Raw genomic sequence first — 27,677 nt, 5'->3', positions numbered from 1 at the left:
TGTATCCCACTAAATTGTACTCAGAGTAGACCAGCTGAAATTAGGGGGTCTGGTCTGAATGAGTCCGATACAACCATACAAACAAATCGTTACATCCCTGTATGTGTATTGTGTTGGACTGCCAATGGGCTGGCGCTCCCAAAAAATCCTTTCTCCAGCAGAAAGGATATTGAGCAGAGTTCCCTGGGAAGAAGAACTGACTGTTAAATCTTGCTGAGCTCTGTTGCATTGTGGTGGGGAAGCCATGACTATTTAAAGTGGTATGACACTGCTTTAAATGTATAGTGTTTTGGGGGGGAGGGGTGATTGAAAAAAAACGCAGTGTTGGTGTGGACTTTTAAAGCCCTAAATGGTCTCAGCCCAGTATACCTGAAGGAGCATCTCCACCCCCATCGTTCTGCCCAGACACTGAGGTCCAGCGCCGAGGGCCTTCTGGTGGTTCCCTCATTGCGAGAAGTGAGGTTGCAGGGAACCAGGCAGAGGGCCTTCTCGGTAGTGGCACCTGCCCTGTGGAACGTCCTCCCATCAGATGTCAAGCAATTAAAACAACTATCTAACTTTTAGAAGACATCTGAAGGCTGCCTTGTTTAGGGAAGTTTTTAATGTTTGATGTTTTATTCCACGCTTTCGCAACCTCAACCCTCCAGACTACAATTCCCATCATCCCTGACCACTGGTCCTGCTAGCTAGGGATCATGGGAGTTGTAGGCCAACAACATCTGGAGGGCTGAGGTTGAGGAAGCCTGTTTTATTGTGTTTTAATATACTGTTGGGAGCTGCCCAGAGGGGCTGGGGAAACCCAGCCCGATGGGCGGGATATAAGTAAACTATTCTTATTCTTATTCTTGTTCAGTTGCTGGGAATTGTAACTCTGTGCCTGGGATTCTCTGAGGGAAAGAAGGAGGGTCAGACGCTTGGCAGCTACCTGAGGTTACCCAGTGGTGCCCTGGGCCTGGCAGAGAGAGCGTTCCTGGAGCCCAGAGCCCATTGGCTCCAGTCCTTGGCCAGGCTCTGACCTCACAACCAGCTGTGGAATCCTGGGGAATGTTTTGTTTCCTAAGAGACCAGGTGAGTTGCTTGAAAGGATCCCTGGGTCAGTTGAAAGCCAGTTGGATCAGTTAGGAGCCCATAAAGCAGCAATTCTTCTTTTGTGGTCTTGAAAGCTGTTTGACTGACTTTCTGGACCTTTTTGGTTCTGAAGATCTTTGTGCTGCTAGTGGCGTAGAAGGTAAAGTCATGGGAAAGAGGGGAGGCACAGTGACGGAGGAAGGGGTGGTGCCCCAGGTGTCATCACTGGGGGGACGGGACAAAATTATTATTTTTTTTTTTAAGGGCTCACGAAACTTTTTAGGAGTGATGTGGTGGCTTAGGCGCCCACAGGTTCTGTGCTGCCTGAAATGGGAGCGTGGGACTTGCATCTGCCTACTGCCTCTCCCTCAGCCGCCTTACAGCTGTGGAATCCTGGGGAATGTTTTGTTTCCTAGGAGGCCAGGTGAGTTCTTTGAAAGGATCCCTGGCTGAAAGCCCAGTCAGTTGGATCAGTTAGTAGCCATTCAGATCCCTTCTTCTGTTCTTTTCTTGTCTTGAAAGCTGTTCAGATGGATTGACTGACTTTCTGGACATCTTCGGTTTTGTACCCCCGTGGCACAATGTCCCGCTGGTTGCGCAGAAGGTAAAGTCATGGGAAAGAGGGCAGACCTCCTGAAGATTCGTGCCCCCACCACATGCCCAGTTTTTAAAGATGCTCCTTGGACCAATGTTGATGTTTTATCACTTTAAATTATTATTATTATTATTATTATTATTATTATTATTATTATTATTATTAAAATTTTGTTGGGAGCCGCCCAGAGGGGCTGGGGAAACCCAGCCAGATGGCCGGGATATAAATAATAAATTGTTGTTGTTGTGCAGATGGGGCATAAAACTGCAATTATGCCTCACAGGAATATTATGATGAGAAGAGTCTCTTGGACCTCCTTAACAAAGGCATAAGAGACCCACCGAGTCACCTCTCACAACTGAGTAGCCTTGGGACTCTGAAGGAATCCTATTAAGCTGCTGCCTTGTCCAGGACAAAAGCTTAGGACACTTTAAAATAAAAATAAAAATGGCAAACATAGATAATAAACATGGATTGAAGTTGAATCCTGACAAGACAGAAGTACTGTTTTGGGGGGGCAGGGGGCGGGCTGGTGTGGAGGACTCCCTGGTCCTGAATAGGGTAACTGTGCCCCTGAAGGACCAGGTGCGCAGCCTGGGAGTCATTTTGGACTCACAGCTGTCCATGGAGGCGCAGGTCAATTCTGTATCCAGGGCAGCTGTCTACCAACTCCACCTGGTATGCAAGCTGAGACCCTACCTGCCCGCGGACTGTCTCACCAGAGTGGTGCATGCTCTAGTTATCTCCCGCTTGGACTACTGCAATGCGCTCTATGTGTGGCTACCTTTGAAGGTGACTCGGAAACTACAACTAATCCAGAATGCAGCAGCTAGACTGGTTACTGGGAGTGGCCGCTGGGACCATATAACACTGGTCTTGAAAGACCTACATTGGCTCCCAGTACGTGCTCCGAGCACAATTCAAAGTGTTGGTGCTGACCTTTAAAGCGCTAAACGGCCTCAGTCCAGTATACCTGAAGGAGCGTCTCCACCCCCATCCTTCTGCCCGGACGCTGAGGTGCAGCGCCGAGGGCCTTCTGGCAGTTCCCTCATTGCGAGAAGCAAAGCTACAGGGAACCAGGCAGAGGGCCTTCTCGGTAGTGGCGCCCGCCCTGTGAAACGCCCTCCCATCAGATGTCAAAGCGATAAATAACTACCTGATATTCAGAAGACATCTTATGGTAGCCCTGTTCAGGGAAGCTTTTAATCTGTGATATTTTAGTGTATTTTTGGTTTCTATGGAAGCCACCCAGAGTGGCTGGGGAGGCCCAGCCAGATGGACGGGGTACAAATAATAAATTATTATTAATTATTATTATAATCCACCGTGTGTCTGCAAGTGCTCAATTGCATTGGGAAACCCATCTCAGCGAGGCTCACTTTCAGTCCAACCCACAATGTTGCATTTCCAGACTTTCAGCAAGAAAACTCACTTGAGAAACTTTCATTGGCGACACCGTTGCTACTTCCCACAATATCGCAAAACTGAGAGTTGCTTATCAAGTTGTGCATTCCCAGGATAGCTGTTCAGGAGAAAGGAGAAACAAAGAGCGGTTAGGTTTTGCAGCTGGGCCCTTAAGGCGACCGAAACATGAATCTGCAGCAGAATTTCCCAAAGACCAAAGTCATTCATACGACTCCTTGTACAGCGCCACTAACATCCATGGACTGCTTCTGAGATATGGCTCACACCATCATCATCTATGCCAGAGACTGGAACCTGTAGCTCTCCTGATGTTGTTGGTATTCCCCACTCCCACCAGCCCCAGCCAACATGGTGAATGGTTAGGGATGATGGGAGTTGTAGTCCAACCATTTGTGGCTTCCCATCCCAGGGAAGAAGCCTTAAGAATACTTGTATGCAGGATCATGCTTTTAGAAAAGCTAAATCAAACTCAACACACACATACACACAAACCAACCAACCAACCTGCAATGTCACATAGTTCACTGTCTGTAGCACTTGTCAATGCTTCCTCCAGCTCAGGATCAAGACTCACTTTTTCTTCTGTGTAAGACTGTACTGGCTTTGGCTTTGGAATAAATACTTTCCCTGTTCAAAAGAGGAAGACAGTTGTTTTAGGATATTATCGGTGCTCAGCTTTCGACAACCTTGCAGGATCTTGAGATCACATTGCATGATGATCAGTAGCTTACAAAGTCAATACAGTGGTACCTCGGGTTACATACGCTTCAGGTTACAGACTCCACTAACCCAGAAATAGTACCTCGAGTTAAGAACTTTGCTTCAGAATGAGAACAGAAACTGCAGTGGCGGCGCAGGAGCAGCAGGAGGCCCCATTAGCTAAAGTGGTGCTTCAGGTTAAGAACAGTTTCAGGTTAAGAAGAGACCTCCAGAACAAATTAAGTTCTTAACCCAAGGTACCACTGTACCCACCAAACCAAACCACATCGCTAAAGGGGTAATGCCTCAGGCCTGTATACCTGAAGAAGTGTCTCCATCCTCATCGCTCAGCCCAGAAACTGAGATCTAGCATGCAGGGCCTTCTGGTGGTTCCCTAACTGAGAGAAGCAAGGTTATAGGGAACCAGGCAGAGGGCCTTCTTGGCAGTGGCACCCACCCTGTGGAGCGCCCTCCCATCAGATGTCAAGGAAATAAACAACTATTTGGCTTTTAGAAGACATCTGAAGGCAGCCCTGTATAGGGAATTTTTTAATGTTTGATATTTTGTTATGTTTTATATGTGCTGGAAGGCACCCAGAGTGGCTGCGGCGACCCAGCCTGATGGGCAGGATATAAAAAACAAAATTATTGTAATGCTTATTATTGAATAAGATAAAAGTAAAGGGACCCTTGACCATTAGGTCCAGTCGTTGCCGACTCTGGGGTGGTGGCGCTCATCTCGCTTTATTGGCCAAGGGAGCCGGCGTACAGCTTCCAGGTCATGTGGCCAGCATGACTAAGCCGCTTCTGGAGAACCAGAGCAGCACACGGAAACGCCGTTTACCTTCCCGCCAGAGCAGTACCTATTTATCTACTTGCAATTTGACGTGCTTTCGAACTGCTAGGTTGGCAGGAGCTGGGACCGAGCAACGGGAGCTCACCCTGTTGCGGGGATTTGAACCGCCGACCTTCTGATCAGCAAGTCCTAGGCTCTGTGGTTTAACCCACCGGCGTCCCTTATTATTGAATAGGGCGTCCCTATCTTCATCAGAGGAATGACGGAGGGTATGCGAGCAAGGAGGATGAAAGAATGAGGAGTGTGTGTGGCTCTGGGAGAGTCCCAAGGGCACATACAGAGAAGCCTAGAGGGTCACATTAAACACCCCCACCCCAGGCCAGAGATTCCCCACTGCTAAAACACAGCATGGGCATCTGCCGCTCCAAAATGGCTTTGTTTATTTATTTAAATTACTGGGATAGCTCAGCCAGTAAAGTACAAGACTCCTAATCTCAGGGTCATGGGTTCGAGTCCCATGTTGGGCAAAAGATCTCTGTATTGCAAGGGGTTGGACTAGATGTCCCTCATGGTCCCTTCCAACTCTACAATTCTATAATACTAATCACAGCACCTTAATGAGCATATCCAAGCTCTCAGGAAGTACCCCAAAGGTACTTCTTTGGATCCTGGCCTAGATCATTATCACCATTACCGTGCATCATAAAGGCTGCATTCCACAACAAGCGTGTCAGCCTGTCTGCCAGTTTGATATAGACTGCATTTGCCAAATTGAACATGAAAATTCAGCTATTGCATTTAGACACGAGATCAGTGAGTAGCTCAGTAATCCGACAACCTAATTGGCTTCAGTCTTTTGATTGCAATGCATCTGAGCCATTTAAATTGCAGGCAAAAGCTTAAATCAGCATTTGCCAGATGTTCTGTATGGATGCCTGATGGCACCAGGTTAGCACATCTAGGAGTGATGGGGGCTGATGGGCTGTCAAATTCCAGGACATCAGATTGGGGAAAGCTGGTGGAAATGGTGCTTCAGACATCTCTCTGATGGATGCCTGACAGCAGCACTTGAATTATTTCTCTGCTAAGGCATTCTGAGTAATTCAGTAGATGGCACTCCTATCCCAATTTGCTGCTTCCTATGAGAGCAAACACTGGAGCTGAATATATGTGTTCAGTATGAGAAAGTTGTGAATCCACATAGATGCAACCAACCTGTGCAACAGGAAACCCCAGAGGAGGGGTGGGCAAACTTTGGCTCTCCAAATGTTGCTGAACTACAACTCCCATCATCCCCAGCAAGCATGGTCAATGACGATGGGAGTTGTAGTCCAGAAACATCTGGAGGGCCAAGTTTTCCTACCCTTGAGCTAGAGGATTGAGAGATGTGAGGGAACCTAAAAAGAAGTCTTAAGCCAGCTTGGACTAATGCCCACCTAGCCCAATATCGCAGACTCTGACTGGCAACAGCTCTCCTGGCAGAAAGGGTCTTATTTCCCTTCGCTACCTGATCCCCATTACTGTCGAATGAAGCCTTGAACCGTCTGCATGCAAAGCACATATTCTACCAATGAGCTATCAAAACAGAAGTGAGGAGCCTGTAACTTCAATTGTGTGGCGAATCCCGCCCCCCACCAGATGGAATAAATAAAGACACAGGACACCAAGATTTTAGGTTAACGGGCTAAAAATGGCCACAACTTTATTGGTTACAGATAAGAGCGGTATTGGCTTTAGGCATTGGTCCTATCAGACTATCCGGTATGAGAACTGGAAGGGGTCAACTCCAGCAGGATAGCCCCTGAGATGCACATCCCTAGGCACTCCCCAAGTAGTCACCGCTGGGGGGGGCGCTTTAGGGCCTAGCCTCCATAGGTTTCGGACGAGGCAACGCCCCCCGGAATCCTTTATCGGACTATCCTTGAATATTTGGGGGAGGTGATGGCGCTCCTCCCCCCGACTCATCTGCATAACAATGCCCCTACCAATGCCTAACGGCCACACGAGCCCCTAGCTCACGCCAATACCCTCAGACCTGTAACCAATCCCTAATCCCTGTGAAAATGACAGCAAGCCATATATCATTACCAGCATCGTAACTTCAATTCCCATCAGCCCCAGTTGCCATGACCAATAGTCAGGGATGATGGGAGTTGTAGGACACTGCTCTGGAGCAAACTGGACCATACCTCCAGACCATAGTCAGGGCCCTTACTCTGTATTTGCCCACCATCTGAGATACAGAGAGTGGCAACCCAGGCACTGAGATTACGGGACTCCCTTGCTCTGGGACCGATATTCTGTTCCATCCCTTCTTGGCTTTCTGATCCCAGATTCTGAGGGCTTCTGAAGACCCTGAAGGAGACTCCAGAAGGTTCTGAAATCCTGCCTCCACCCCTAGAGACCCTCTTGGGTGTCAAGGTCATCAGAGGGGGCTCTGTCAGTAGTTCCCCCACTCCCATAAGTGTGGGGAATGGCGGTATGGGAAAGGGTTTTCTCTGTGGCAGCCCCTCATTTGCAGAAATCCCTCTTCACAGAAGCATCTTCAGTGCATATTCCCCTATACGCTGAAGACACACTTATTTATTTACTTGAGAGTTAAGGTATTTTGTTTTGTGGGACCAATCCTTTTTGATGAATCTATACTTATTATGTTTGATACTTATTCATGTTTTTAATTTGTAGAAAGCCACTCAGAGTGGCTGGTGCAACTCAGTCAGATGGGTGACATATAATTATCATCAACAACAACAACTTGGTTGGAAGAATTTGACTTTTTAAAATGATTCTAATCTTTTAAAATTACTGTATGGTTACCGTGCTGCAATCCGTCCTGACACCATATGGAGGGCAGGCCAGGAATCAAGTAAATATAGATAATTCTTGCAAAATTAATGAATGTTAGAAGGATGTCGGATAGAAATTAAGTGGTTTCCAGCTGCAATGCTTTAAGATAAATATGGGAAAAAAAGGATTTAGAAATAGGTTAAAATTTATTAATAAGGATTTGCTGAACTAATAATTTGAATTGGAATACAAAAAAGGGAGGTATGAGGAGGTCTGGGAAATAAGTTAATGAAAAATAAGTAAATGGAAATTTTATCTGTTTTTTAAAAATTATTTTTATTTTTGTATTTTTGTCATTTTTTTGTTTTTTTATTTTTTGACTTTTATTGTATTATTATTGAAAATCTTAATAAATATTCCTGGGGGGGGGGGGAATTCCTGCTTCTCCTAGCCATTTTGCTTAGACCAAACACTTTTATTTTACATTGTGGATTCTGTATATTAAAAACAACAAGACAGAGAACAAGATACAGCAGCCTTCCTCAATCTTGGGTCTGTAGATGTTGTTGGACTACAACTCCCATCATCCCTAGCTTGCAGGACGAGTGGTCAGGAATGATGGGAGTTGTTGTCCAACAACATCTGTGGACCCAAAGTTGAGAAAGCCTGGGATACAGGCACAATAATGAAGCAAGAAAGGGGAGCATCTTTTGCTGAAAAGCGAATCTCACCAAACAGTGTCAAGCCTCCCTTTTCCAGCTCATCACCATCTGGTTCTGTTTTCCTTGAATTCACTTTCACGTTGTCACAAGTCTTGGCAAGAGCCAACTCTGATCTTCAAGATAAAAGGAAATGAAACAGGGTGGGGGGGAATCAAATATGTCTGGAATCCATCTTAGCAATATTACAAGCAATGGAAGACTAAAGGGTCGGAGTTTTTATGGCACAGAAAACTTGGACGTAGATCTGATGGGACCCAATTTTGCCCTGGACTCGTTTTATAGTCTTTAGAGGTCCATGTCGAAACAAATACGACTGATACTGAACTTGATTCTGCAAGGCCTCCAAGACACCAGGTACAATAGGGCCTGTGGGTTGCAGCCTATTAAATCCTACTTAAGGGTAAGCGCATTGAAATCAACGGACAATAGCCAGTTGTGCCCATTAATTGCAATGGGTGTGCTCTGAATAGGCCTGACAATGGGTTCAATCCTATGAACCAAAAGTGTTCAGGACCAAAATGGGAGACAGAAGATTTATCACAACTAATTGAGAGCTGCTTTCTTCATACAGTGGTGCTTCGCAAGACGAAATTAATCCGTTCCGTGAGGCTCTTCGTATAGCGTTTTTTTCGTCTTGCGAAGCAAGCCCATTGACAGCTCAGTGGATTAGCGCTATTAGCGGTTTAGCGGCTTATAGCGGCTTAGCGGATCAGCTGATAAGCGGTTTAGCTGCTTAGAAAAAGGGGGGGGAGGGAAAAAACCCAGCAGGAACTCGCAAGACATTTTCCTGTTGCGAAGCAAGCCCATAGGGAAATTCGTTTTGCGAAGCGCCTCCAAAACGGAAATCCCTTTCGTCTAGCGGGTTTTCCGCCTTGCGAGGCGTTCGTCTTGCGGGACACCACTGTATACAGTGGTACCTCAGTTTAAGAACTTAATTCGTTCTGGAGGTCTGTTCTTAACCTGAAACTGTTCTTAACCTGAGGTACCACTTTAGCTAATGGGGCTACCCGCCGCCACCACGCGATTTCTGTTCTCATCCTGAAGTAAATTTCTTAACCTGAGGTACTATTTCTGGGTTAGCGGAGTCTGTAACCTGAAGCGTCTGTAACCTGAGGTACCACTGTACAGGAATGATCTCATCAACAGTGGAGTATATCATCTCCAACTGGTAGACTGGAACACAAAACTGGGCCACTACGCAGCCGCTAGTGGTTTGCACCAATGGCAACATCCCTATTTAGTGGTGCGTTGTTGATTTTAATGGGTTGCTGCCTTCTTTTTAAAAAAGATGATAGGAAAACAAGTGCTGAAAAGTAAACACGTACATTTACATTTACATTTTTTTTGCACTTGGGCAAAAAAAATGAGAGGCACAAATACAAGATGGGTGACACCTGGCTTGAGGGCAGTACATGTGAAAAGGATCTAGGAGTCTTGGTTGACCACAAACTTGCCATGAGCCAACAGTGTGACGTGGCAGCTAAAAAAGCCAATGCAATTCTGGGCTGCATCAATAGGAGTATAGCATCTAGATCAAGGGAAGTAATAGTGCCACTGTATTCTGCTCTTGTCAGACCTCACCTGGAGTACTGTGTCCAGTTCTGGGCACCACAGTTCAAGAAGGACACTGACAAACTGGAACGTGTCCAGAGGAGGGCAACCAAAATGGTCAAAGGCCTGGAAACGATGCCTTATGAGGAACGGCTAAGGGAGCTGGGCATGTTTAGCCTGGAGAAGAGGAGGTTAAGGGGTGATAGGATAGCCATGTTCAAATATATAAAAGGATGTCACATAGAGGAGGGAGAAAGGTTGTTTTCTGCTGCTCCAGAGAAGCGGACACGGAGCAATGGATCCAAACTACAAGAAAGAAGATTCCACCTAAACATTAGGAAGAACTTCCTGACAGTAAGAGCTGTTCGACAGTGGAATTTGCTGCCAAGGAGTGTGGTGGAGTCTCCTTCTTTGGAGGTCTTTAAGCAGAGGCTTGACAACCATATGTCAGGAGTGCTCTGATGGTGTTTCCTGCTTGGCAGGGGGTTGGACTCGATGGCCCTTGTGGTCTCTTCCAACTCTATGATTCTATGATTTAAAAGCAGACCTCATGCTGCTGGTTGGATATGATAGCACACAGGAACAAGTTGTCTCCTGCCACAGATCTATCCACCTGATGCCCTCCAGATAACAACATAGGATGAGGCTACTAGATCAGGCCATTGGTCCACTTAGTTCAGCATCCTGTTCTCACAGCAAGATGCCTTGGGGGCAGCCTGCAAGCTGGACATGAATACAACCGCCCTCTGCCTGTCTGCGATTCCCAGCAATTGGCATGGAAAGACATTTGACAATGGAGGAGGTAGAACAGGGGTAGGCAAAGTAAGCCCCAGGGGCCGGATCTGGCCCAATCACCTTCTCAATCTGGCCGACGTTCCGGGAATCAGCGTGTTTTTACATGAGTAGAATGTGTGCTTTTATTTAAAATGCATCTCTGGGTTATTTGTGGGGCATAAGAATTTGTTCATTCCCCCCCCCCCAAAAAAATATACAGTGGTACCTCGGGGTAAGAACTTAATTCATTCTGGAGGTCCATTCTTAACTGGAAACTGTTCTTAACCTGAGGTACCACTTTAGCTAATGGGACCTCCTGCTGCCACTGCGCCACCAGAGCACGATTACTGTTCTCATCCTGAAGCAAAGTTCTTAACCCAAGGTACTATTTCTGGGTTAGCGAAGTCTGTAACCTGAAGCGCCTGTAACCTGAAGCGTCTGTAACCCGAGGTACCACTGTGGTCTGGACCACCACATGGTCTGAGGCACAGTAGACCGGCCCACAGCTGAAAAAGGTTGCTGACCTCTGAGGTAGAACATCATAGCTAGCAGCCGTTGACAGCCTTTCCCTCTAAGAAATTCTCTCACCCTCTTTTGAAGCCTTCCAAGTTGGTGGCCATCACAGCCTCCCATGCTGAGGACTGAATTTGGGACTTTCTGCACACAAGGACATACCACAGGATTATGAATGCTCCCCAATTATATATAAAGTAAAGGTAAAGGGACCCCTGACTATTAGGTCCAGTCGTGGCTGACTCTGGGGTTGCGGCGCTCATCTCGCTTTACTAGCCGAGGGAGCCGGCATACAGCTTCCAGGTCATGTGGCCAGCATGACTAAGTCGCTTCTGACGAACCAGAGCAGCACACGGAAATGCCGTTTACCTTCCCGCTGGAGCGGTACCTATTTATCTACTTGCACTTTGACGTGCCTTTGAACTGCTATGTTGGCAGGAGCAGGGACCAAGCAACGGGAGATCACCCCGTCGCTGGGATTCGAACTGCCCACCTTCTGATCGGCAAGTCCTAGGCTCTGTGGTTTAACCCACAGCGCCACCCAATTATATAGCAAGTCTGAAAATGCTGAAAGCAATGGATATACATTACATGCGCCCTCCTCTCTTTTACTTTTCTCTGCCTGCTATTGCATTTCTGTTCCTTCTGATTAGCATTATTCTTCATGGTATGCAACAGGAAAAGAACCCAGTTATTAAAAACAGAATTGGCTTCACAAAAGAGGGCTCTGAGGCAATCTGCCCAAAACACACAAGCTGCCACCCCCCTCGGCAACAGGGCAAGCGCGCAACTGGGGAAAAGCACCTCCCTCCTGGTTGGTTTCCAGGGGAAAATCTGCCAGTTCCCATTCTTGTGCCTTTCCTGTCCATTAGTTTCCATTATTAAACCCAGCACTGCAGAGTTGCACGTTAAGAACTGAGACAGCTCAGCCGTCTCCCACAGCTCCAAAGCATTCTGGGTTCTGCAAAGGCAGCAACAGTACACAGGCAATGAAATCTCTATGAAAAGCACAAAATGGGTACTTGTCCAAAATTCACTGTGAGCACCTAACCTGGATTCCCTTGGCAGACTGCAGAACAGCCATAAACGTACTCCTTTGAGTACGGAAAGGAAAGCCCTGCTGGTCCAAGCCAATAACTCATCTACCTGTAGTTCAACACCGCCTCTGAGAGTGGAGGTAGACTATGAATAATAGCATACTTGTGACAGAGGAAGCCTGGACGGCCAGGCAATGGTCTTCTTATTATTTATTGAGTTTATATACCACCCTATAGGGACGCGGGTGGCGCTGTGGGTTAAACCACAGAGCCTAGGACTTGCCGATCAGAAGGTCGGCGGTTCGAATCCCCGCGAAGGGGTGAGCTCCCGTTGCTCGGTCCCTGCTCCTGCCAACCTAGCAGTTCGAAAGCATGTCAAAGTGCAAGTAGATAAATAGGTACCACTCCGGCGGGAAGGTAAACAGCGTTTCCATGCTCTGCTCTGGTTCGCCAGAGGCGGCTTAGTCATGCTGGCCTCATGACCCGGAAGCTGTACGCCGGCTCCCTTGGCCAATAAAGTGAGAAGAGCACCGCAACCCCAGAGTCGGTCATGACCGGACCTAATAGTCAGGGATCCCTTTATATTTTACCTTTATACCACCCTATACCTGGAGGTCTCGGGGCAGGTCACAGAAAAGATCACAACATATATAATCAGAATAAAAACAACAACCCAATAACACCCCCCGAAGAAAAGAGTCACATTTTAAAAGGGTATAGGATGTCAAACAGATCAACCAAAGGCCTGGTTAAAAAGGAACCTTTTTGCCTGGGGCCTAAAGGTGTGTAATGAAGGCGCCAGGCGAACTTCTCCAGGGAGAGCATTCCACAGACGGGGAGCCACTGCAGAGAAGGCCCCGTTCTCGTGTTGCCACCCTCTGGGCCTCTCAAGGAGGCGGCACGCGAAGAAGGGCCTCAGAAGGTGATCTCCGGGTCCAGGTAGGTTCATATGGAAAGAGGCGGTCCTTGAGGTATGGCGGTCTTGAGCCACTGCAGCAGAGCACAGTTTGTGCTATTTCCCTTCCACTGCAGCTCCCGGGGTGCACTTTGGCCAAAGCACACACACAGAAACTTTCTCACACAGCTCTGAAGAACTTCTGAAGTACTCAAAGATAAGGAGTGTGCGAGTCACCGGACGGCAACTCCTCACAGACCATTGGCTGTGTTGGCTGAGGCTGACAGAGTCCCCATAACCGACCCAAATTTAAACACTGCTGTGTTCTTCCCTTTTAAACACCGTGATCAATGCCACAGTTTAGCTGCTCCATTGTGCAATCAACGACAACAAAAAAGACCCTCACACAAATGCAAACTTGGTCTCACTGGAGCTCCCAGCGAGTCTCGTCTTGCGCAGACCCACCCTTGTTTCTGTTCTGAGAAAACTTCCGAGATTCCTTTCCAGGTAATGAGCAAATACTCTCAAAACTCAAGCTCATTGTTCAGTCACTGTGAGGGCAAAACTCTGCACAGCCTTTGGAAACAATGACATAACTATACAGGCAGAGAGCCAACTGAGAGCTTTTCGAGATTCCTCTTGCCCGACACGCACCAACACAAACGTTGTCGAAAGGACACATCTGCACTTGAGCTTGCAAGGGGCACAGGAGTGTTTTTGCTGATAATCTGGGAACATTTCATTTAGTTAAGGAGGAGATCACACGGTGGAGTGATTTTTTTGGGGGGGGGGAATGCACATATCAAAACACTTCCACACCCAACAGTTTGGCATAAGAGTACCAGAAAAGTTGGGGGGCACTAGGGGGCGCATCGGAAGATGGCTGACAATAACATCTCTCCAACCCACATGAGGTAATTTGGAGGCTATGATGGGAGTAATTAGCCTTCCTACCCCCCCCCCCAGCCACACAAGCAAAGGGACAGATGATAAGCGGTGCCTTAAACCCAGGGCCAGATTTAGATTTGATGAGGCCCTAAGCTACTGAAGGTAATGGGGCCCTTTATATGTCCAGCTGTCCTTTGTCAGCAACATATTGTCACTGTTTTTTGTGTTGAATATATGCTAGATGGTACTTTATGGACCTAATACAGTGCTGCCTCGCAAGACGAAAGGAATCCATTCCGCGAGTCTCTTCGTCTTGTGGTTTTTTCATCTTGCGAAGCAAGCCCATTAGCGGCTTAGCGGATTAGCACTATTAGCGGCTTAGCGGATCAGCTGATAAGCGGCTTAGCGGCTTAGCTGATAAGCGGCTTAGCGGTTTAGCGGATCAGCTGTTAAGCGGCTTAGTGGATCAGCTGATAAGCGGCTTAGCGGATCAGCTGTTAAGCGGCTTAGCTGCTTAGCGGATCAGCTGTTAAGCGGCTTAGCGGATCAGCTGATAAGTGGCTTAGCGGCTTGGGAAAAGGGGAGGAGGGAAAAAAACCCCGCAGGAACTTGCAAGACATTTCCGTCTTGCGAAGCAAGCCCATAGGAAATTCGTTTTGCGAAGCACCTCCAAAACGGAAAACCCTTTCGTCTAGCGGGTTTTCCGTCTTGCGAGGCATTCATCTTGCGGGGCACCACTGTAGGTATCTAAAGCCATTCGCACATAACAAAATGTATTTTATCAAAGTGATTGTTGAACTTATCTTATATTTTGGAAATGTATATCCAGGTTTTTCCTCCTTTTTTTTTTTGCCCCCCTCCCCAAGAGAGTGGGACCATACGCTATAGCTTGTTTAGCTTATACCTACATCTGGCACTGCTTACACCTGACAGCATATATATAGGGCAGATGAGTGTGGCTTCAGAAAAACAGGCTTGCGGGTCAATTTAGGACTCCCGCTTGGTCCAAGCTCACCACCTCTGAAGTAGGGAATCAATTCCCCAACCCTTCTGGGTCCTCAAGCTGTGTGCTTGCAGCAGACAACAACTGTTTGCATGCCTTCTTGATAGTCACAATGCTTTTTGCCACAAAGCTCCCATTGTTACGTGGATGAAATCTCTATTTTCTTTCCAAATGTCATTCCGCAAAAGAAAGTTTTCTTGCATCAGCCCTCTCCACCAGCAACACTGGCTCATTGTATGTTCGCCAACAGCTGGGACAGGGTGAGGCTTTCAAGTTTTAGCAACCGCTTACGACAGGGACAGGGGAGTGCTCTATTCGTTTTGGAGAAGCAGCCCTCTCTGCTTTGATACTGAAAAGCCGCATTTTCCGAGGACCTCAAATTCATGCAGGCAAGTGCACATCCGAGGCCCAGTTTGTACGTGTGAAGGAGTCAACACACACACACACACACACACACACAACTTCCTCTCTGTTACAGAGTAGGTCCTTCGTCTCACTCCTCGGAAGACAGACGGGGCTATAAGGTTTAAACTGGATCTTTACAAAAGTTTAAAATACCGTATTTTTTGCTCTATAAGACTCACATTTTCCCTCCTAAAAAGTAAGGGGAAATGTGTATGCATCTTATGGAGCGAATGTGAGCTGCGCAGCTATCACAGAACCAGAACAGCAAGAGGGATTGCTGCTTTCACTGCGCAGCGATCCCTCTTGCTGTTCTGGCTTCTGAGATTCAGAATATTTTTTTTCTTGTTCTCCTCCTCCAAAAATTAGGTGCGTCTTGTGGTCTGGTGCGTCTTATGGAGCGAAAAATACGGTAACTTTTTCTAAAAACAAAACAAAACTCAGAAGCCTTTCTTTTAGGACTTCTAGGTGCCGAAATCCCAAGGGAGCAGAAAGTACTATTTACGTACATGAGTATGGCTGCGCGGATGCGACTAGCCCAGAGATGGAAAGAAGATAAAGTCCCTGTCAGAGAAGAATGGCAGATCAAGTTGATGGACTATGCCGAAAGGGCAAAAATGACCGGAAGAGTCAGAAATGTAAAGTATCTGAGGGGAGGTAAATTAGTAAGGAAAGATAATAAGAATATGTAGAAGATTTGAGAAGACTGTAAATGCAAAGATAAATGTAATCTCAGAATGTAGAGGGAATTGAGTGGGGGCGGAAGGAAGCGGGGGGAGGGACAAAAGAATATTAGGTTTGATTGATGGATATATGGGGGGATGGGCAGGATGTGGTGATGGCTTTGGTTTATTTATATTGTGATGTAATATGGAAAAACCAATAAAATATTGTATTGGAAAATAAAATAATAATAATAATAAAGAAATCAGGAAGACCAAAATTTTAATAAGGGGGTGGGGGATTTATAATCTATCTTAAAAACCATTGTAGACAGCTAAAATCGTTAGTAGGATTGGCAAAACACTTGTAGTTTAATGGCAAATTTGGGATATAATGGAGATGCGAAAGTTTTGGATTATTATAAAAGATGCAGGGGGAAGTCCAGGAGATTCTGAGAATTCTTGTTTTTCTATTGTATGTTGATATGCGATTGTAAAAATTTAATTTGAAAAACCTAATAAATAAATTTATTTTAAATATATAAATAAATAAACTGGGTCTTGACGTACCACTGGGAAGCCAAGCGTTACCAGTTACAGCAGAAGCAAGGAGAAAGGTGAAGAAGTAAACTCACACCGGTTAGCTCTCAGGGTGAGTTTGCGCAAACCATTGTGCCCGGTGTGGCGGTGGGGCTGGGGCGGGGCGCCCTTACCTTTCTTTTCTCCCGTGAACGGGACAAAATCTTCAACGTCTTTATGCTCCAGCGCTTGCTTCTCCAGATATGAAAGGAGTTTCTCCCTGTCAAAAGCACCGGAGGGCTTTTTGGACGTCTGGTCCTTTTGCCGGAACCCTGCGGGCAACAGTGCATTCTGCAAAACGAAAACGACAAGGCTTCTATCGCTCTTATTCGTCAAAAAACAACGAGCCGCAAAAGCGGCCCAATAAAATACATGCAGGTGTCTTAGGAAGGGGTCGAAAAGGCCAAATCCTCCTGGATCCTGTCTCAGGAGCAGATTCATCACCAACCTCATGTTTCCTTGCATCAGCCCTATCCCCTGGGAAAGGTTGAGACTTGCAAGTTTGAGTACAGTGGTGCCTCGCAAGACGAAAAGAATCCGTTCCGCGAGTCTCTTCGTCTTGCAGTTTTTTGGTCTTGCGAAGCAAGCCCATTAGCGGCTTAGCGGATTAGCGCTATTAGCGGCTTAGCGGATCAGCTGATAACCGGCTTAGCAGCTTAGCGGATCAGCTGTCAAGCGGCTTAGCGGATCAGCTGATAAGCGGCTTGGCGGATCAGCTGATAAGCGGCTTGGCGGATCAGCTGATAAGCGGCTTGGCGGATCAGCTGATAAGCGGCTTAGCAGATCACCTGTTAAGCAGCTTAGCGGCTTGGGAAAAAGGGGGGGAGGGAAAAAAACCTGCAGGAACTCGCAAGACATTTTCGTCTTGCGAAGCAAGCCCATAGGAAATTCGTTTTGTGAAGCACCTCCAAAACGGAAAACCCTTTCATCTAGCGGGTTTTCCGTCTTGCGAGGCATTCGTCTTGTGGGGCACCACTGTACAGTTTTAACACAATGATAATATCTGCATTTATTCATCACATCCTACTTCTGGTGTACGTACTTTTAGACCCCTCCCTGTGCACACACACACATAAGACTCTCTTCCACTTGGCAGGAACTGGGATATATCCAGATTCTGATATTTATTTATTAAATTTTATTTATACCCCGCCCTCCCCGGCCAAGACCGGGTTCAGGGCGGTTAACATCACAAATAAAAACAATTGACCAAAATACAACTTAAAAACAGGATTAAAGTACAACTTAAAATGTAGCCTCATTTCAGTGGAAGCCCAGATCAAAAACTGTTTGGGGGGAGAAAATGTCAAATCTTCACCAAGGCCAAGTATCCAGACTGGTCCTATGTGGGCCAGAAAAAGCCAGGGAAGTCCCCCAGATAGGGGTTCCATCACAGAAGGAAAAGGAAAGAGCGGGAAGGGATCAGGCTGATTCCAAGTCAAAGGCCAGGTAGAACAACTCTGTCTTACAGGCCCTGTGGAAAGAAATCAGATACTGCAGGGTCCTGGTCTCATGAGACAGAGCGTTCCACCAGGCCGGAGCCAGTGCTGAAAAGGCCCTGGCCCTGGTTGAGGCTAATCTGACTTCCTTAGGGCCCAGGACCTCTAGAGTATTGCTATTTATAGACCTTAAGGTCCTCCGCGGGGTATACCAGGAGAGGCAGTCCTGTAGATACGAGGGTCCTAGACCGCAATGTGCATACATGTTTAATATTTTGTGCTGGATTTATTCTGAAAAAAAAACTTTTTATTTTGGGATTTTTCTACTGAACCAGATCCATTCTGTGGGCACCCTATTTCTTGCTCACGGACAGGCCATTTCTGGGTGTGAAGAGTGCTACGTGTGGAGAGTGAACCAGAGATGATGTTGAAGCACACAATCTGCTTTTTCCTCTGGAATCCACACCTTAAAATCCATTGCGCCTGTATATCCAAGGCACATGGCATTCCAGATGTGGCCATCCAGATGTTGCTGAACTACAACTCTCACCATGCTGTACTTCTGTTTCTCCCAAACTTGTATCTCCAAGCTGTTGCTGGACCACAACTCCCATCATCCCTAGCTGGCAGGACCAGCGGTCAGGGATGATGGGAACTGTAGGACAAAAAATAGCTGCATACCCAAATTGAGGAAACCCTGCTCTACTTCCATTTCTATATACAGGTTGCTGGGAATCACGAAGAGGGGAGAGCACGGTTGCATTCATGCTCTGCTTAAAGACTTCCCACAGGCATCTGGTTGGCCACTGTGAGATGCTGGACCAGATGACCATTTGAGGGTGGTACACATGGCACCTATCCCCGACCATTGGCCATGCTGCCTGGGGCTGATGGAAGTTTAGAATCCAGCAACAGCCAAGATGCCCCAGGTTCCCCCAGGATTTGCTTTCCATTGAAAAGATGTTTGCGCTCCTGTCACTGGGACTTGCAGTTCGTGCAACAGCATTAACACATGGACTCATTCCATTCAGGCTTCTTGTGCTGTCAAGCCACTGTTTTTTGCACTCTCTTGCAGCATTAAAGGGAAAGGGTAAAGGGACCCCTGAACATTAGGTCCAGTCTTGGCCGACTCTGGGGTTGTGGCACTCATCTCGCTTTATTGGCTGAGGGAGCCGGCGTACAGCTTCCGGGTCATGTGGCCAGCATGACTAAGCCACTTCTGGAGAACCAGAGCAGCGCACGGAAACACCTACCTTCCTGCCGGAGTGGTACCTATTTATCTACTTGCACTTTTGACGTGCTTTCAAACTGCTAGGTTGGCAGGAGCAGGGACCGAGCAACGGGAGCTCAACCCGTCACGGGGATTCGATCCGCCGACCTTCTGATCGGCAAGTCCTAGGCTCTGTGGTTTAACCCACAGCGCCACCCGCGTCCCCTTGCAGCATTAGCTACCCTGAATGTTTGTACAAGAGAAAGCAGGATAAGCACTTTTTTAAACAGAGGGAATTGCCCCGCTGACCCAAAACACACCTCTGGATCGAGATCATCCAGGACGGTTTCCAGTTGTTTCAACTCTTCTTCCGATAACTTGCCCAGGATTTCATCCTCATCGAGGTCCTTGTATTTGTCCAAGTCTTTTCGGAAGGGGAGAGCCATCGCTTCAGCTTGCAAGGGGACAAGCAGCTTTGTCAAGTGTACGGCAAGGCTGGCAACCTGGGTTTTATTTTTAATCGGAACTGTGGAAAGAGGGACAAAGAACTCATCAACAAAGGCATTTTGCTCTGTAGCGGTGTGTGCAAACAGAAGGTCATTCAAGAGAGTTAGGATGCTGCAGAGCAGCTGTTCCAACTGCAATGGCAGAATATAAACTACAGGCCACGAGGGATTTAGGCACGTTCAAATGGCACACACGAGCTGAACCCGGAAGTAGCCCCCATACGTCATAAATACATTAGGAAAAAGGGCGGAACAGGGCAGAACAGGGGCTTGGCAGGCACGGAACCGGGCAGGCTTATGCACACTCTTATGCCAATGAGCGAGGGAGTCCGGAATATAACCACTGTGCAAAAAGAAAATTGCCTGTATTACTGTTACTAATACCTATTATTATTCTTGTTGTTGTTGCTGCTGCTGCTGCTGCTACTGCACTGGCTGCCAGTGAGATACTGGGGCAAATTTAAGGTGTTAGCACTAGCATGAAAGGTCCTAAATGGCTTGAGACCCAAGCACCGTAAAGTGTGCCGCCCCACCACCCAAATATCAACCACCTCAAGCCCTACATTTGCCTGGGGAGGACAAGCTGAACAAGGAAATTCAGAGTCAATCAAGGACTTTACAGGAGGTGATGCTGAAGACCTGTTTAGACCTCGGCATCATCATCACCATCATTTAATAAGGTTAATTACCGCCATGTACCCTCCCTCCCAAGTTAGATCTGGACTGCAGCACTAGGAGAGGCAATTAGACCTTTCTTTGTACATCACTGTCCGAACTGAAACCTCTCTACATCCCCCAAGCTGTGAACCTGAAAGATGCTGGTTCAGGCTTGATATCTGCACTTTCTGCTTCGTGGTGCAAACAGAAGTTTGAGAGGGGCAGCGTCAAGCAGCAAAACAAGGCCCAGGGCAGGGGGAGAATCAGGACCTCCATAGTCTGGTGTGTATGCGCGCGCCCCCACCACCTTCTGCACATCAATGCACCTGCTATTAATGCTGCTTGAAAGAGCCAGGGGATACCCAAAACACAGCTCTTTTACAGCATATTACATTTTATTTTAAATCTACACCTCTGCCTCCTCTCCCGCCTCCTGCCTTTTGCCCTTTAATTTCAAATCAGAACTGGGGGGAAATAAAGAGAAATAGTTTTCATCAGCAACGTTATTGTTATGGTTATTATTCTTATTCTATTGACACTTGTCCCAAGAATTAAGAAGGTGGGGGTGTCCAATCCCTGCCCAACTACGATGTCATAATATTTTAAATCCACACACTTTAAAGACATGTATTTAAATGTGCCCATTTGTAAGTATTTTCATATGTTGTTTAGGATCTGTTTGCATTACTGATTGTTCTTTGCCATCCCATGATCCTTTGGGAGGAAGAGCAAGTTATTTTCTTAAAATCTAATAAACCCAAAACTCAACAAACTGATGTTACGTTCATCCTGCTTTGCAGTAAATTTCTTTGAACAGGATGATATACAAGGAAAAGCAGTATATGTGTATTCATAAAACGCCAGCAAGAAGTGCACATTTCGCTTGAGAGGCTCATGCATTTTGTATTCAGACATCTATACTCTCGAGTGCAGAAGGTCAAGTGAGAAATGACCCTAAGGAAGCTTAAAGGTAAAGTTTGAGATCTGTTGTCCGAGTTTAACTCAGGTCGCATCTCAGATTTTTGTTTAAAATCTAGCGCCTATCTGCATTGCTGGGCATGCCTTGCCCAGAAAATGCACAAACCCCTTTCCCCCTACTATATCATACCGCTGCATTTAAGAAGAAGAAGAACAAGAAAACCTTTGGCTTAAGTCAGTAACTGAATACACAACTTTCATTGTTAAAACAACAATGGAAACTCCAGAGACACTATACTAGGCAAAACCAGGGAGGGGATAATTTATCTACTCTTCAAACACTAGTTACAAATCCCAGGACCTTGGAGTCAGCTGCACATACAGAAACTTTGTGAAACCATTTATTAATTTTCTTCGCGCTCAAGGTCACCTTCACAGTCTGAATCTGGAACACGCACAAAGGAAACCTTGGCTACATTCAAAGCAGATCACACACAAGCACAAGTGCACAAGTCAGCAAAAATGGCAAAACATTTCCCCCGCTGAGTTGCTTGCATCCCAGTGCGAGCTACTGGTTCTTTCAGCCTCTCCCAACTCCTGTATGTTTTGGACTTCAACTGTCATCAGTTGCAGCCAGCATGGCCAATGCCCAGGGATGATGATAATAATAATAATAAATAATAATAATAATAATAATTTATTATTTGTACCCCGCCCATCTGGCTGGGTTTCCCCAGCCACTCTGGGCGGCTTCCATAGAAACTAAAAAAACACTAAAATATCATACATTAAAAACTTCCCTGAACAGGGCTGACTTAAGATGTCTTCTGAATGTCAGGTAGTTGTTTATCGTTTTGACATCTGATGGGAGAGCGTTCCACAGGGCGGGTGCCACTACCGAGAAGGCCCTCTGCCTGGTTCCCTGTAGCTTTGCTTCTCGCAATGAGGGAACCGTCAGAAGGCCCTCGGAGCTGGACCTCAGGGGTGGAGATGCTCCTTCAGGTATACTGGGCCGAGGCCATTTAGGGCTTTAAAGGTCAACACCAACACTTTGAATTGTGCTCGGAAACATACTGGGAGCCAACGTAGGAGGTTGTAGCCCAACATTTGGAGGGGAGAATGTTGGCTGTAAGATGGCAGGCAGGTCGCAGCTGGCTGGGGGCAAACAGAGCTTGGTGAGGCAGTGCCCCCCTTTGTCCGAATGGACCAGTCTCTACTGCTAACCAAGGGAGGGAAGAGATGAACTACTCCCCAGAGACAGCTCAGTCGCTAGAGCATCTTAATCTCAGGATCATGGGCCACACTGGGCAAAAGATTTCTGCATGGCAGGAGGTTGGACTAGATGACTCTGGAGGCCCCTTCCCATTCTACACTTCTATGATCCTAGAAACCTTTATAGGGAGAGGTGGGGAGATCTATGGCCCTCCCAATGCTGCCGGTCTATTTCTCCCACCATGGGCCTTGCTGGCTGCGGCTGATGGAAGTTGGGGACCCAACAGCACTCATAGGATAACTGGTTCTCCATGTCTGCCTTATGACAAGGATGGCCAGCTGAGAACCTGGGGTTAGATGTGGCCTCCAAAACACATCTGGGGGAATGTTCCTCAGGTCTGTAGTAGACAATACAGCCAGGTTCTTATATAGCCCTCAATCACTTTTTCATAAAATGTGTTGCCTATTTGAAATAAACAAACCACTTGTTCTTTTCAGGTTCACACATCTTTTTCTACTTCAACCCTTTTCTCACTGCAGCCGAAACAAGGAGTGGTTTCTTGCATGCCACAGAGTAGAAGTAGCCACTTCTCTTTCCCTTCCACTGTTTTCCTTTGCAACCCAAAGAGTCAATTCAACAATCAAGAGCAAACACACATTACAATGGTGCCCCGCAAGACGAATGCCTCGCAAGACGGAAAACTCACTAGACGAAAGAGTTTTCAGTTTTGGAGGTGCTTCGCAAAACGAATTTCCTTTGGGCTTGCTTCGCAAGACGAAAATGTCTTGCGAGTTCCTGCGGGTTTTTTTTTTCCTCCCCCCCCCCTTTTTCTAAGCCGCTAAGCCGCTTATCTGCTAAGCCGCGAAAAGCCGCTAATAGCGCTAATCCGCTAAGCTGTCAATGGGCTTGCTCTGCAAGACGAAAAAACCGCTAGACGAAGAGACTCGCGGAACGGATTCTTTTCGCCTTGCGAGGCACCACTGTATCATAGTTTCCCTTATGTGCCAAGATGGATTCCTTTGTTTTTGGGTGACTTTGGGAGAATGCAGAATTCAAGCCATTCGGAAACAGGATCCTAAACTAAAGGAAGGGGATCTTAAGCCACCAGACAAGGAGACTTCATTTGGAAAGCATATTCCTTCCATCTATTACAGGATGTGGGGAATCTCTGGCCTGCCAGGCGCTGCTGAACTACAACTCCCATCCTCCCTGACCATTGGTCATGCTTGATGGTGCTGTTGCAACATCTGGTAGGCCAAAAGCTCGCCACCACCATAGATAAGTTATCCAATTTGACTTCACTTGACTTTTTTTAAAAAACAACAACACAACACACCTGCTATAAGTAACCTCCAGCTTCGTTAAAAGCTGCCTACCTTCTTTTTATTCCTGTTTTTCACCTACAAAAGAACCTGTGCATTTAGCCTAAGGATGGAGAAGGATCTGGGCAACAGCTAGCAGTGCTTGTCCCCAATGCTAGTCCTGCTCAGAACAGACCCATTGAAATGAGTGGACACAACTAACTAAGACCCATTCATTTCAGTGGGTCTGCTCCAAGTAGGACTTCGTTTGGGTACAACACCTATATGTTCAAAGATGGCGGATCAAGCACTGTGTTTTTCTCCTCCCCAGACATCCCAGGTACAACCTGAAACTTACACAGCATTTAATAGTGCTGTGGGCAAGACTCCATTGCTCTAAACCCACCCATTTTAATTACTCTTGATTAAGAGTCCTGGAGAACTCAAAAGCTTGCAAATCATTCGGTGGCATTTTAATTGGCCAAATGAAGGCATTGCCCTAATGTGAATTTGGGAGGATTTCATCATTTTATCACTTCGCTCTTATTTGATTACACAGTTTCCCTTACATCCTGCTCACTCAAGTCCAAAGCTGCTTTCTTACTCGATTCCATTAGAGCTCGGCTTACAGATTTCTTTGAACGTCATTGTTTACTTTAAAGGAAGTGCCTAACTATTTGATCTTGGCAATATGTCAACCACTGGGCCATGTTCTCTTTGACTCCAGGGATCAAATGTCGGAGCTTGCTCCAAAACGTAAGATTTCATATCAACATATCATACATAAAGTAAATATCAAAAACTGCGTCGGTTGCCGGTAAATTCCTTATATTTTGAGAAGGGGGCAGGAAATATCAAGATTGTGACATCTGCTTGCAAGTCAAAGACCAGTTAAGAACGTAAGCCAACGATCAGCATTAACCTAACATCTATGTTACAGACATGTGCTTACTCACATCCTGCTATTTTTCCATTAGCAGCAAAAATAAAACACTGCTACGTCCAACTTCTATACAAAGTGAAAGTCGGCAGCTCTCTAAAAAGGTGTCAGGTATGCAAACAAGAATTTGAGTGCCGCTGGCATGCAAACAGGTCTGAACCAGAGACAGCTGTTCAGTGGGAAGCAGAGGTCTGGGCATGGAGAAACAGCTGTGAGCATGGCCAGTCAAAGCAAAGTGATAATTGCTCAGGCAACATCCTAGCCTGAACAGGAAGCTGTGATAGCATTTCCTGTTAAGGAAAGCCAATGGCCAGTGTGGTTGGGCAGAGTCACTCCAGCAGCTGATGATGATGATGATAATAATAATAATAATAATAATAATAATGTATACCCCGCCAATCTGGCTGGGTTACCTCAATCACTCTGGGCGGCTTCCAATCGAACATTAAAAACTTCCCTAAACAGGGCCACCTTCAGTAGTCTTTTTAAAGTAAAATAGTTGCTTATTATTGCCTTGACATCTGCTGGGAGGGCGTTCCACAGGGCAGGCGCCACTACCGAGACGGCCCTCTGCCTGGTTCCCTGTAACCTCACTTCTCACAGCGAGGGAACTGCCAGAAGGCCCTCTGAGCTGGACCTCAGTGTCCCGGCAGAACAATGGGGGTGGAGACGCTCATTCAGGTATACAGTACCAAGGCCATTTAGGGCTTTAAAGGTAAGCACCAACACTTTGAATTGTGCTTGGATATGTACTGGGAGCCAATGAAGATCTTTCAGGACTGGTGTTATATGGTCTCGGTGGCCACTCCCAGTCACCAGTCTAGCTGCCGTATTCTGGATTAGTTGTAGTTTCTGAGTCACCTTCAAAGGCAAAGTTAATTGTAAACAATGTGGTTACTGATGAACTTCCGATAGAAAAAGGGACACGGCAGGGGTGCCCAATATCCCCATTACTTTTTATATCAGTCCTGGAGGTTTTATTAAATATGATCAGGGGAGACCAGTTGGTAAAAGGAATTTGGGTCGGAGCCAGACAGTACAAATTGAAGGCATTTGCAGATGACCTGGTATTGACTTTACAAGAGCCAGACACTAGCACTAAAAGAGTTTTGGAACTAACTCAATTCTTTGGCCAGGTCGCAGGATTTAAATTGAACAAACAAAAAACTAAAGTCTTGGGGAAAAATTTAACAAATGGTGAAAGGGAGAAGTTCCAAAGTGAAACTGGGTTGATGGTGGCCAAGAAAGTGAAATATTTGGGGATTAACATGACATCTAAAAATGTGAATTTATTTAAGGACAATTATGACAAATGTTGGACAGAGGTAAAGAAAGATCTAGAAATATGGTCGAAATTGAAGCTTTCCTTGTTAGGCCGAATTGCGGTGATCAAAATGAATGTTTTGCCAAGAATGTTATTTCTGTTCCAGACATTACAGATTGTGGATAAACTAGATTGTTTCAAGAAGTGGCAGAAATATATATCTAGATTTGTCTGGCAGGGCCAAAAGCCCAGAATAAAATTTAAGATATTAACTGATGCAAAAGATAGAGGGGGGGTTTGCCCTGCCGGACTTAAGACTTTATTATGAAGCAGCAGCTTTCTGCTGGCTGAAGGATTGGCTACTTCTTGAGAATACTGATATTTTGGATCTGGAAGGGTTTGACAATAGGTTTGGTTGGCACACTTACATATGGTATGACAAGGTTAAAGCTCACAAAGGTTTTAAAAATCATGTGGTTAGGAAAGCATTATATAATGTCTGGATTCGATATAAGGATTTGTTGGAAAATAAAACTCCTAGGTGGTTATCACCAATGGAGGCTAAAGAAGTGAAGAAACTTAATATGGAATCTAATTGGCCAAAATATTTTGAAATTTTAGAACAAGAAAGTGGTAAATTTAAACTAAAGAGATTTGAAGAAATAAAGTCCAAGGTAAGAGATTGGCTCCATTATTATCAAATAATGGAGACCTATAAACAAGACAGGAAAATTGGCTTCCAGGTGGAGAAATCCAAATTAGAAACAGAACTGTTAGAACCCAATACTAAGAATTTGTCAAGAATGTATAATTTGTTGCTGAAGTGGAATACAATAGATGAGACAGTCAAATCAGCTATGATTAAATGGGCACAGGACATCGGTCATGACATTATGTTTGCGGACTGGGAACAGTTATGGACCACCGGTATTAAATTTATGGCATGTAATGCCTTAAGAGAAAATATTATGAAAATGATTTATAGGTGGTACATGACTCCAGTCAAGCTTGCAAAGATCTATCATTTGCCCAATAATAAATGCTGGAAATGTAACGAAACTGAAGGTACCTTCTTTCACCTTTGGTGGACCTGCCCAAAGATTAAAGCCTTCTGGGAAATTATTTATAATGAAATTAAGAAGGTACTTAAATGTACTTTTCATAAGAAACCAGAGGCATTTCTCTTGGGCATGGTTGACCAATTGGTGTCAAGAAAGGATAGGATTTTTTTTATGTACGCTACCACAGCAGCAAGGATACTTCTAGCAAAGTATTGGAAGACGCAAGAATTACCCACACTGGAAGAATGGCAGACGAAAGTGATCGACTTCATGGGATTGGCAGAAATGACCGGAAGAATCCGGGACCAAGAGAAAGAGACAGTGGAGGAAGATTGGAAGAAATTTAAAGTTTATCTTAAGAACAGTTGTAAAATTGTTGAGTGTTAAAATGTCAAGGGGAAGGAAGATGCAGAATTGCAGCTGAAACTGTTTGATAAATTAAGATGAAACTGAGAAAAAATAAGTTATAAAATATAATGGGATCAAGGGGTTGCTGAAAAACTGCAAAATAAGGATGCAGAGAGGGGGAGGTATGGGGAAGTCCATGAAAGAAGGTTTATGAAAAGGAGGATATGAAAATATACGTGTTTGTATGTGTTTGTTTGTTTTGTTTGTTTTAAAATGAAAAACCAATAAAAACTTTTATAAAAAAACAAAACAAAGGTAGCCCCACGTAGAGCGCATTGCAGGAGTCCAAGTGGGAGATAACCAAAGCATGCACCACTCTGGTGAGGCAGTCCGTGGGCAGATGGGGTCTCAGCCTGCGTAGATA

General features: G+C 45.9%; 1 protein-coding gene and 2 long non-coding RNA genes across 5 annotated transcripts in view; 2 read left to right on the top strand and 1 right to left on the bottom strand.

Moving 5' to 3' along the window:
- LOC309356868 (tropomodulin-3) overlaps positions 1 to 27,677 on the bottom strand; it is a 51,139-nt gene that overhangs the window by 15,389 nt on the left and 8,073 nt on the right. For both annotated transcript variants that reach the window (XM_081888731.1, XM_081888732.1), the window contains exons 2-5: positions 19,366 to 19,571; positions 16,531 to 16,687; positions 3,593 to 3,715; positions 3,096 to 3,185 (exon numbers count right to left, since the gene is read on the bottom strand). In XM_081888731.1, coding sequence (XP_081744857.1) covers positions 3,096 to 3,185; positions 3,593 to 3,715; positions 16,531 to 16,687; positions 19,366 to 19,491 — 496 coding nt within the window. In that variant the 5' untranslated portion in view covers positions 19,492 to 19,571. The remainder of the gene's footprint in view (positions 1 to 3,095; positions 3,186 to 3,592; positions 3,716 to 16,530; positions 16,688 to 19,365; positions 19,572 to 27,677) is intronic.
- On the top strand, positions 877 to 19,342 carry LOC309356961. Of its 2 annotated transcripts, none has more exons than XR_014162966.1 (3): positions 877 to 1,228; positions 1,591 to 1,672; positions 15,615 to 15,894. It is a non-coding gene; the product is annotated as an uncharacterized lncRNA (long non-coding RNA). The 2 variants fall into 2 exon arrangements; XR_014162965.1 differs by lacking the exon at positions 877 to 1,228 and adding an exon at positions 19,278 to 19,342 and having other exon boundaries at positions 1,499 to 1,672; positions 15,615 to 15,812.
- Positions 19,961 to 20,705, top strand: LOC309356986. Its single transcript, XR_014162993.1, has 2 exons — positions 19,961 to 20,372; positions 20,582 to 20,705. It is a non-coding gene; the product is annotated as an uncharacterized lncRNA (long non-coding RNA).

Source organism: Podarcis melisellensis (assembly GCF_964234715.1).
Source record: "Podarcis melisellensis genome assembly, chromosome: 14".
Classification (NCBI taxonomy): Eukaryota; Metazoa; Chordata; class Lepidosauria; order Squamata; family Lacertidae; genus Podarcis; species Podarcis melisellensis.
The sequence above is the reverse complement of the archived record's forward strand: the minus strand, read 5'-3'. Positions and strand labels throughout refer to the sequence as shown.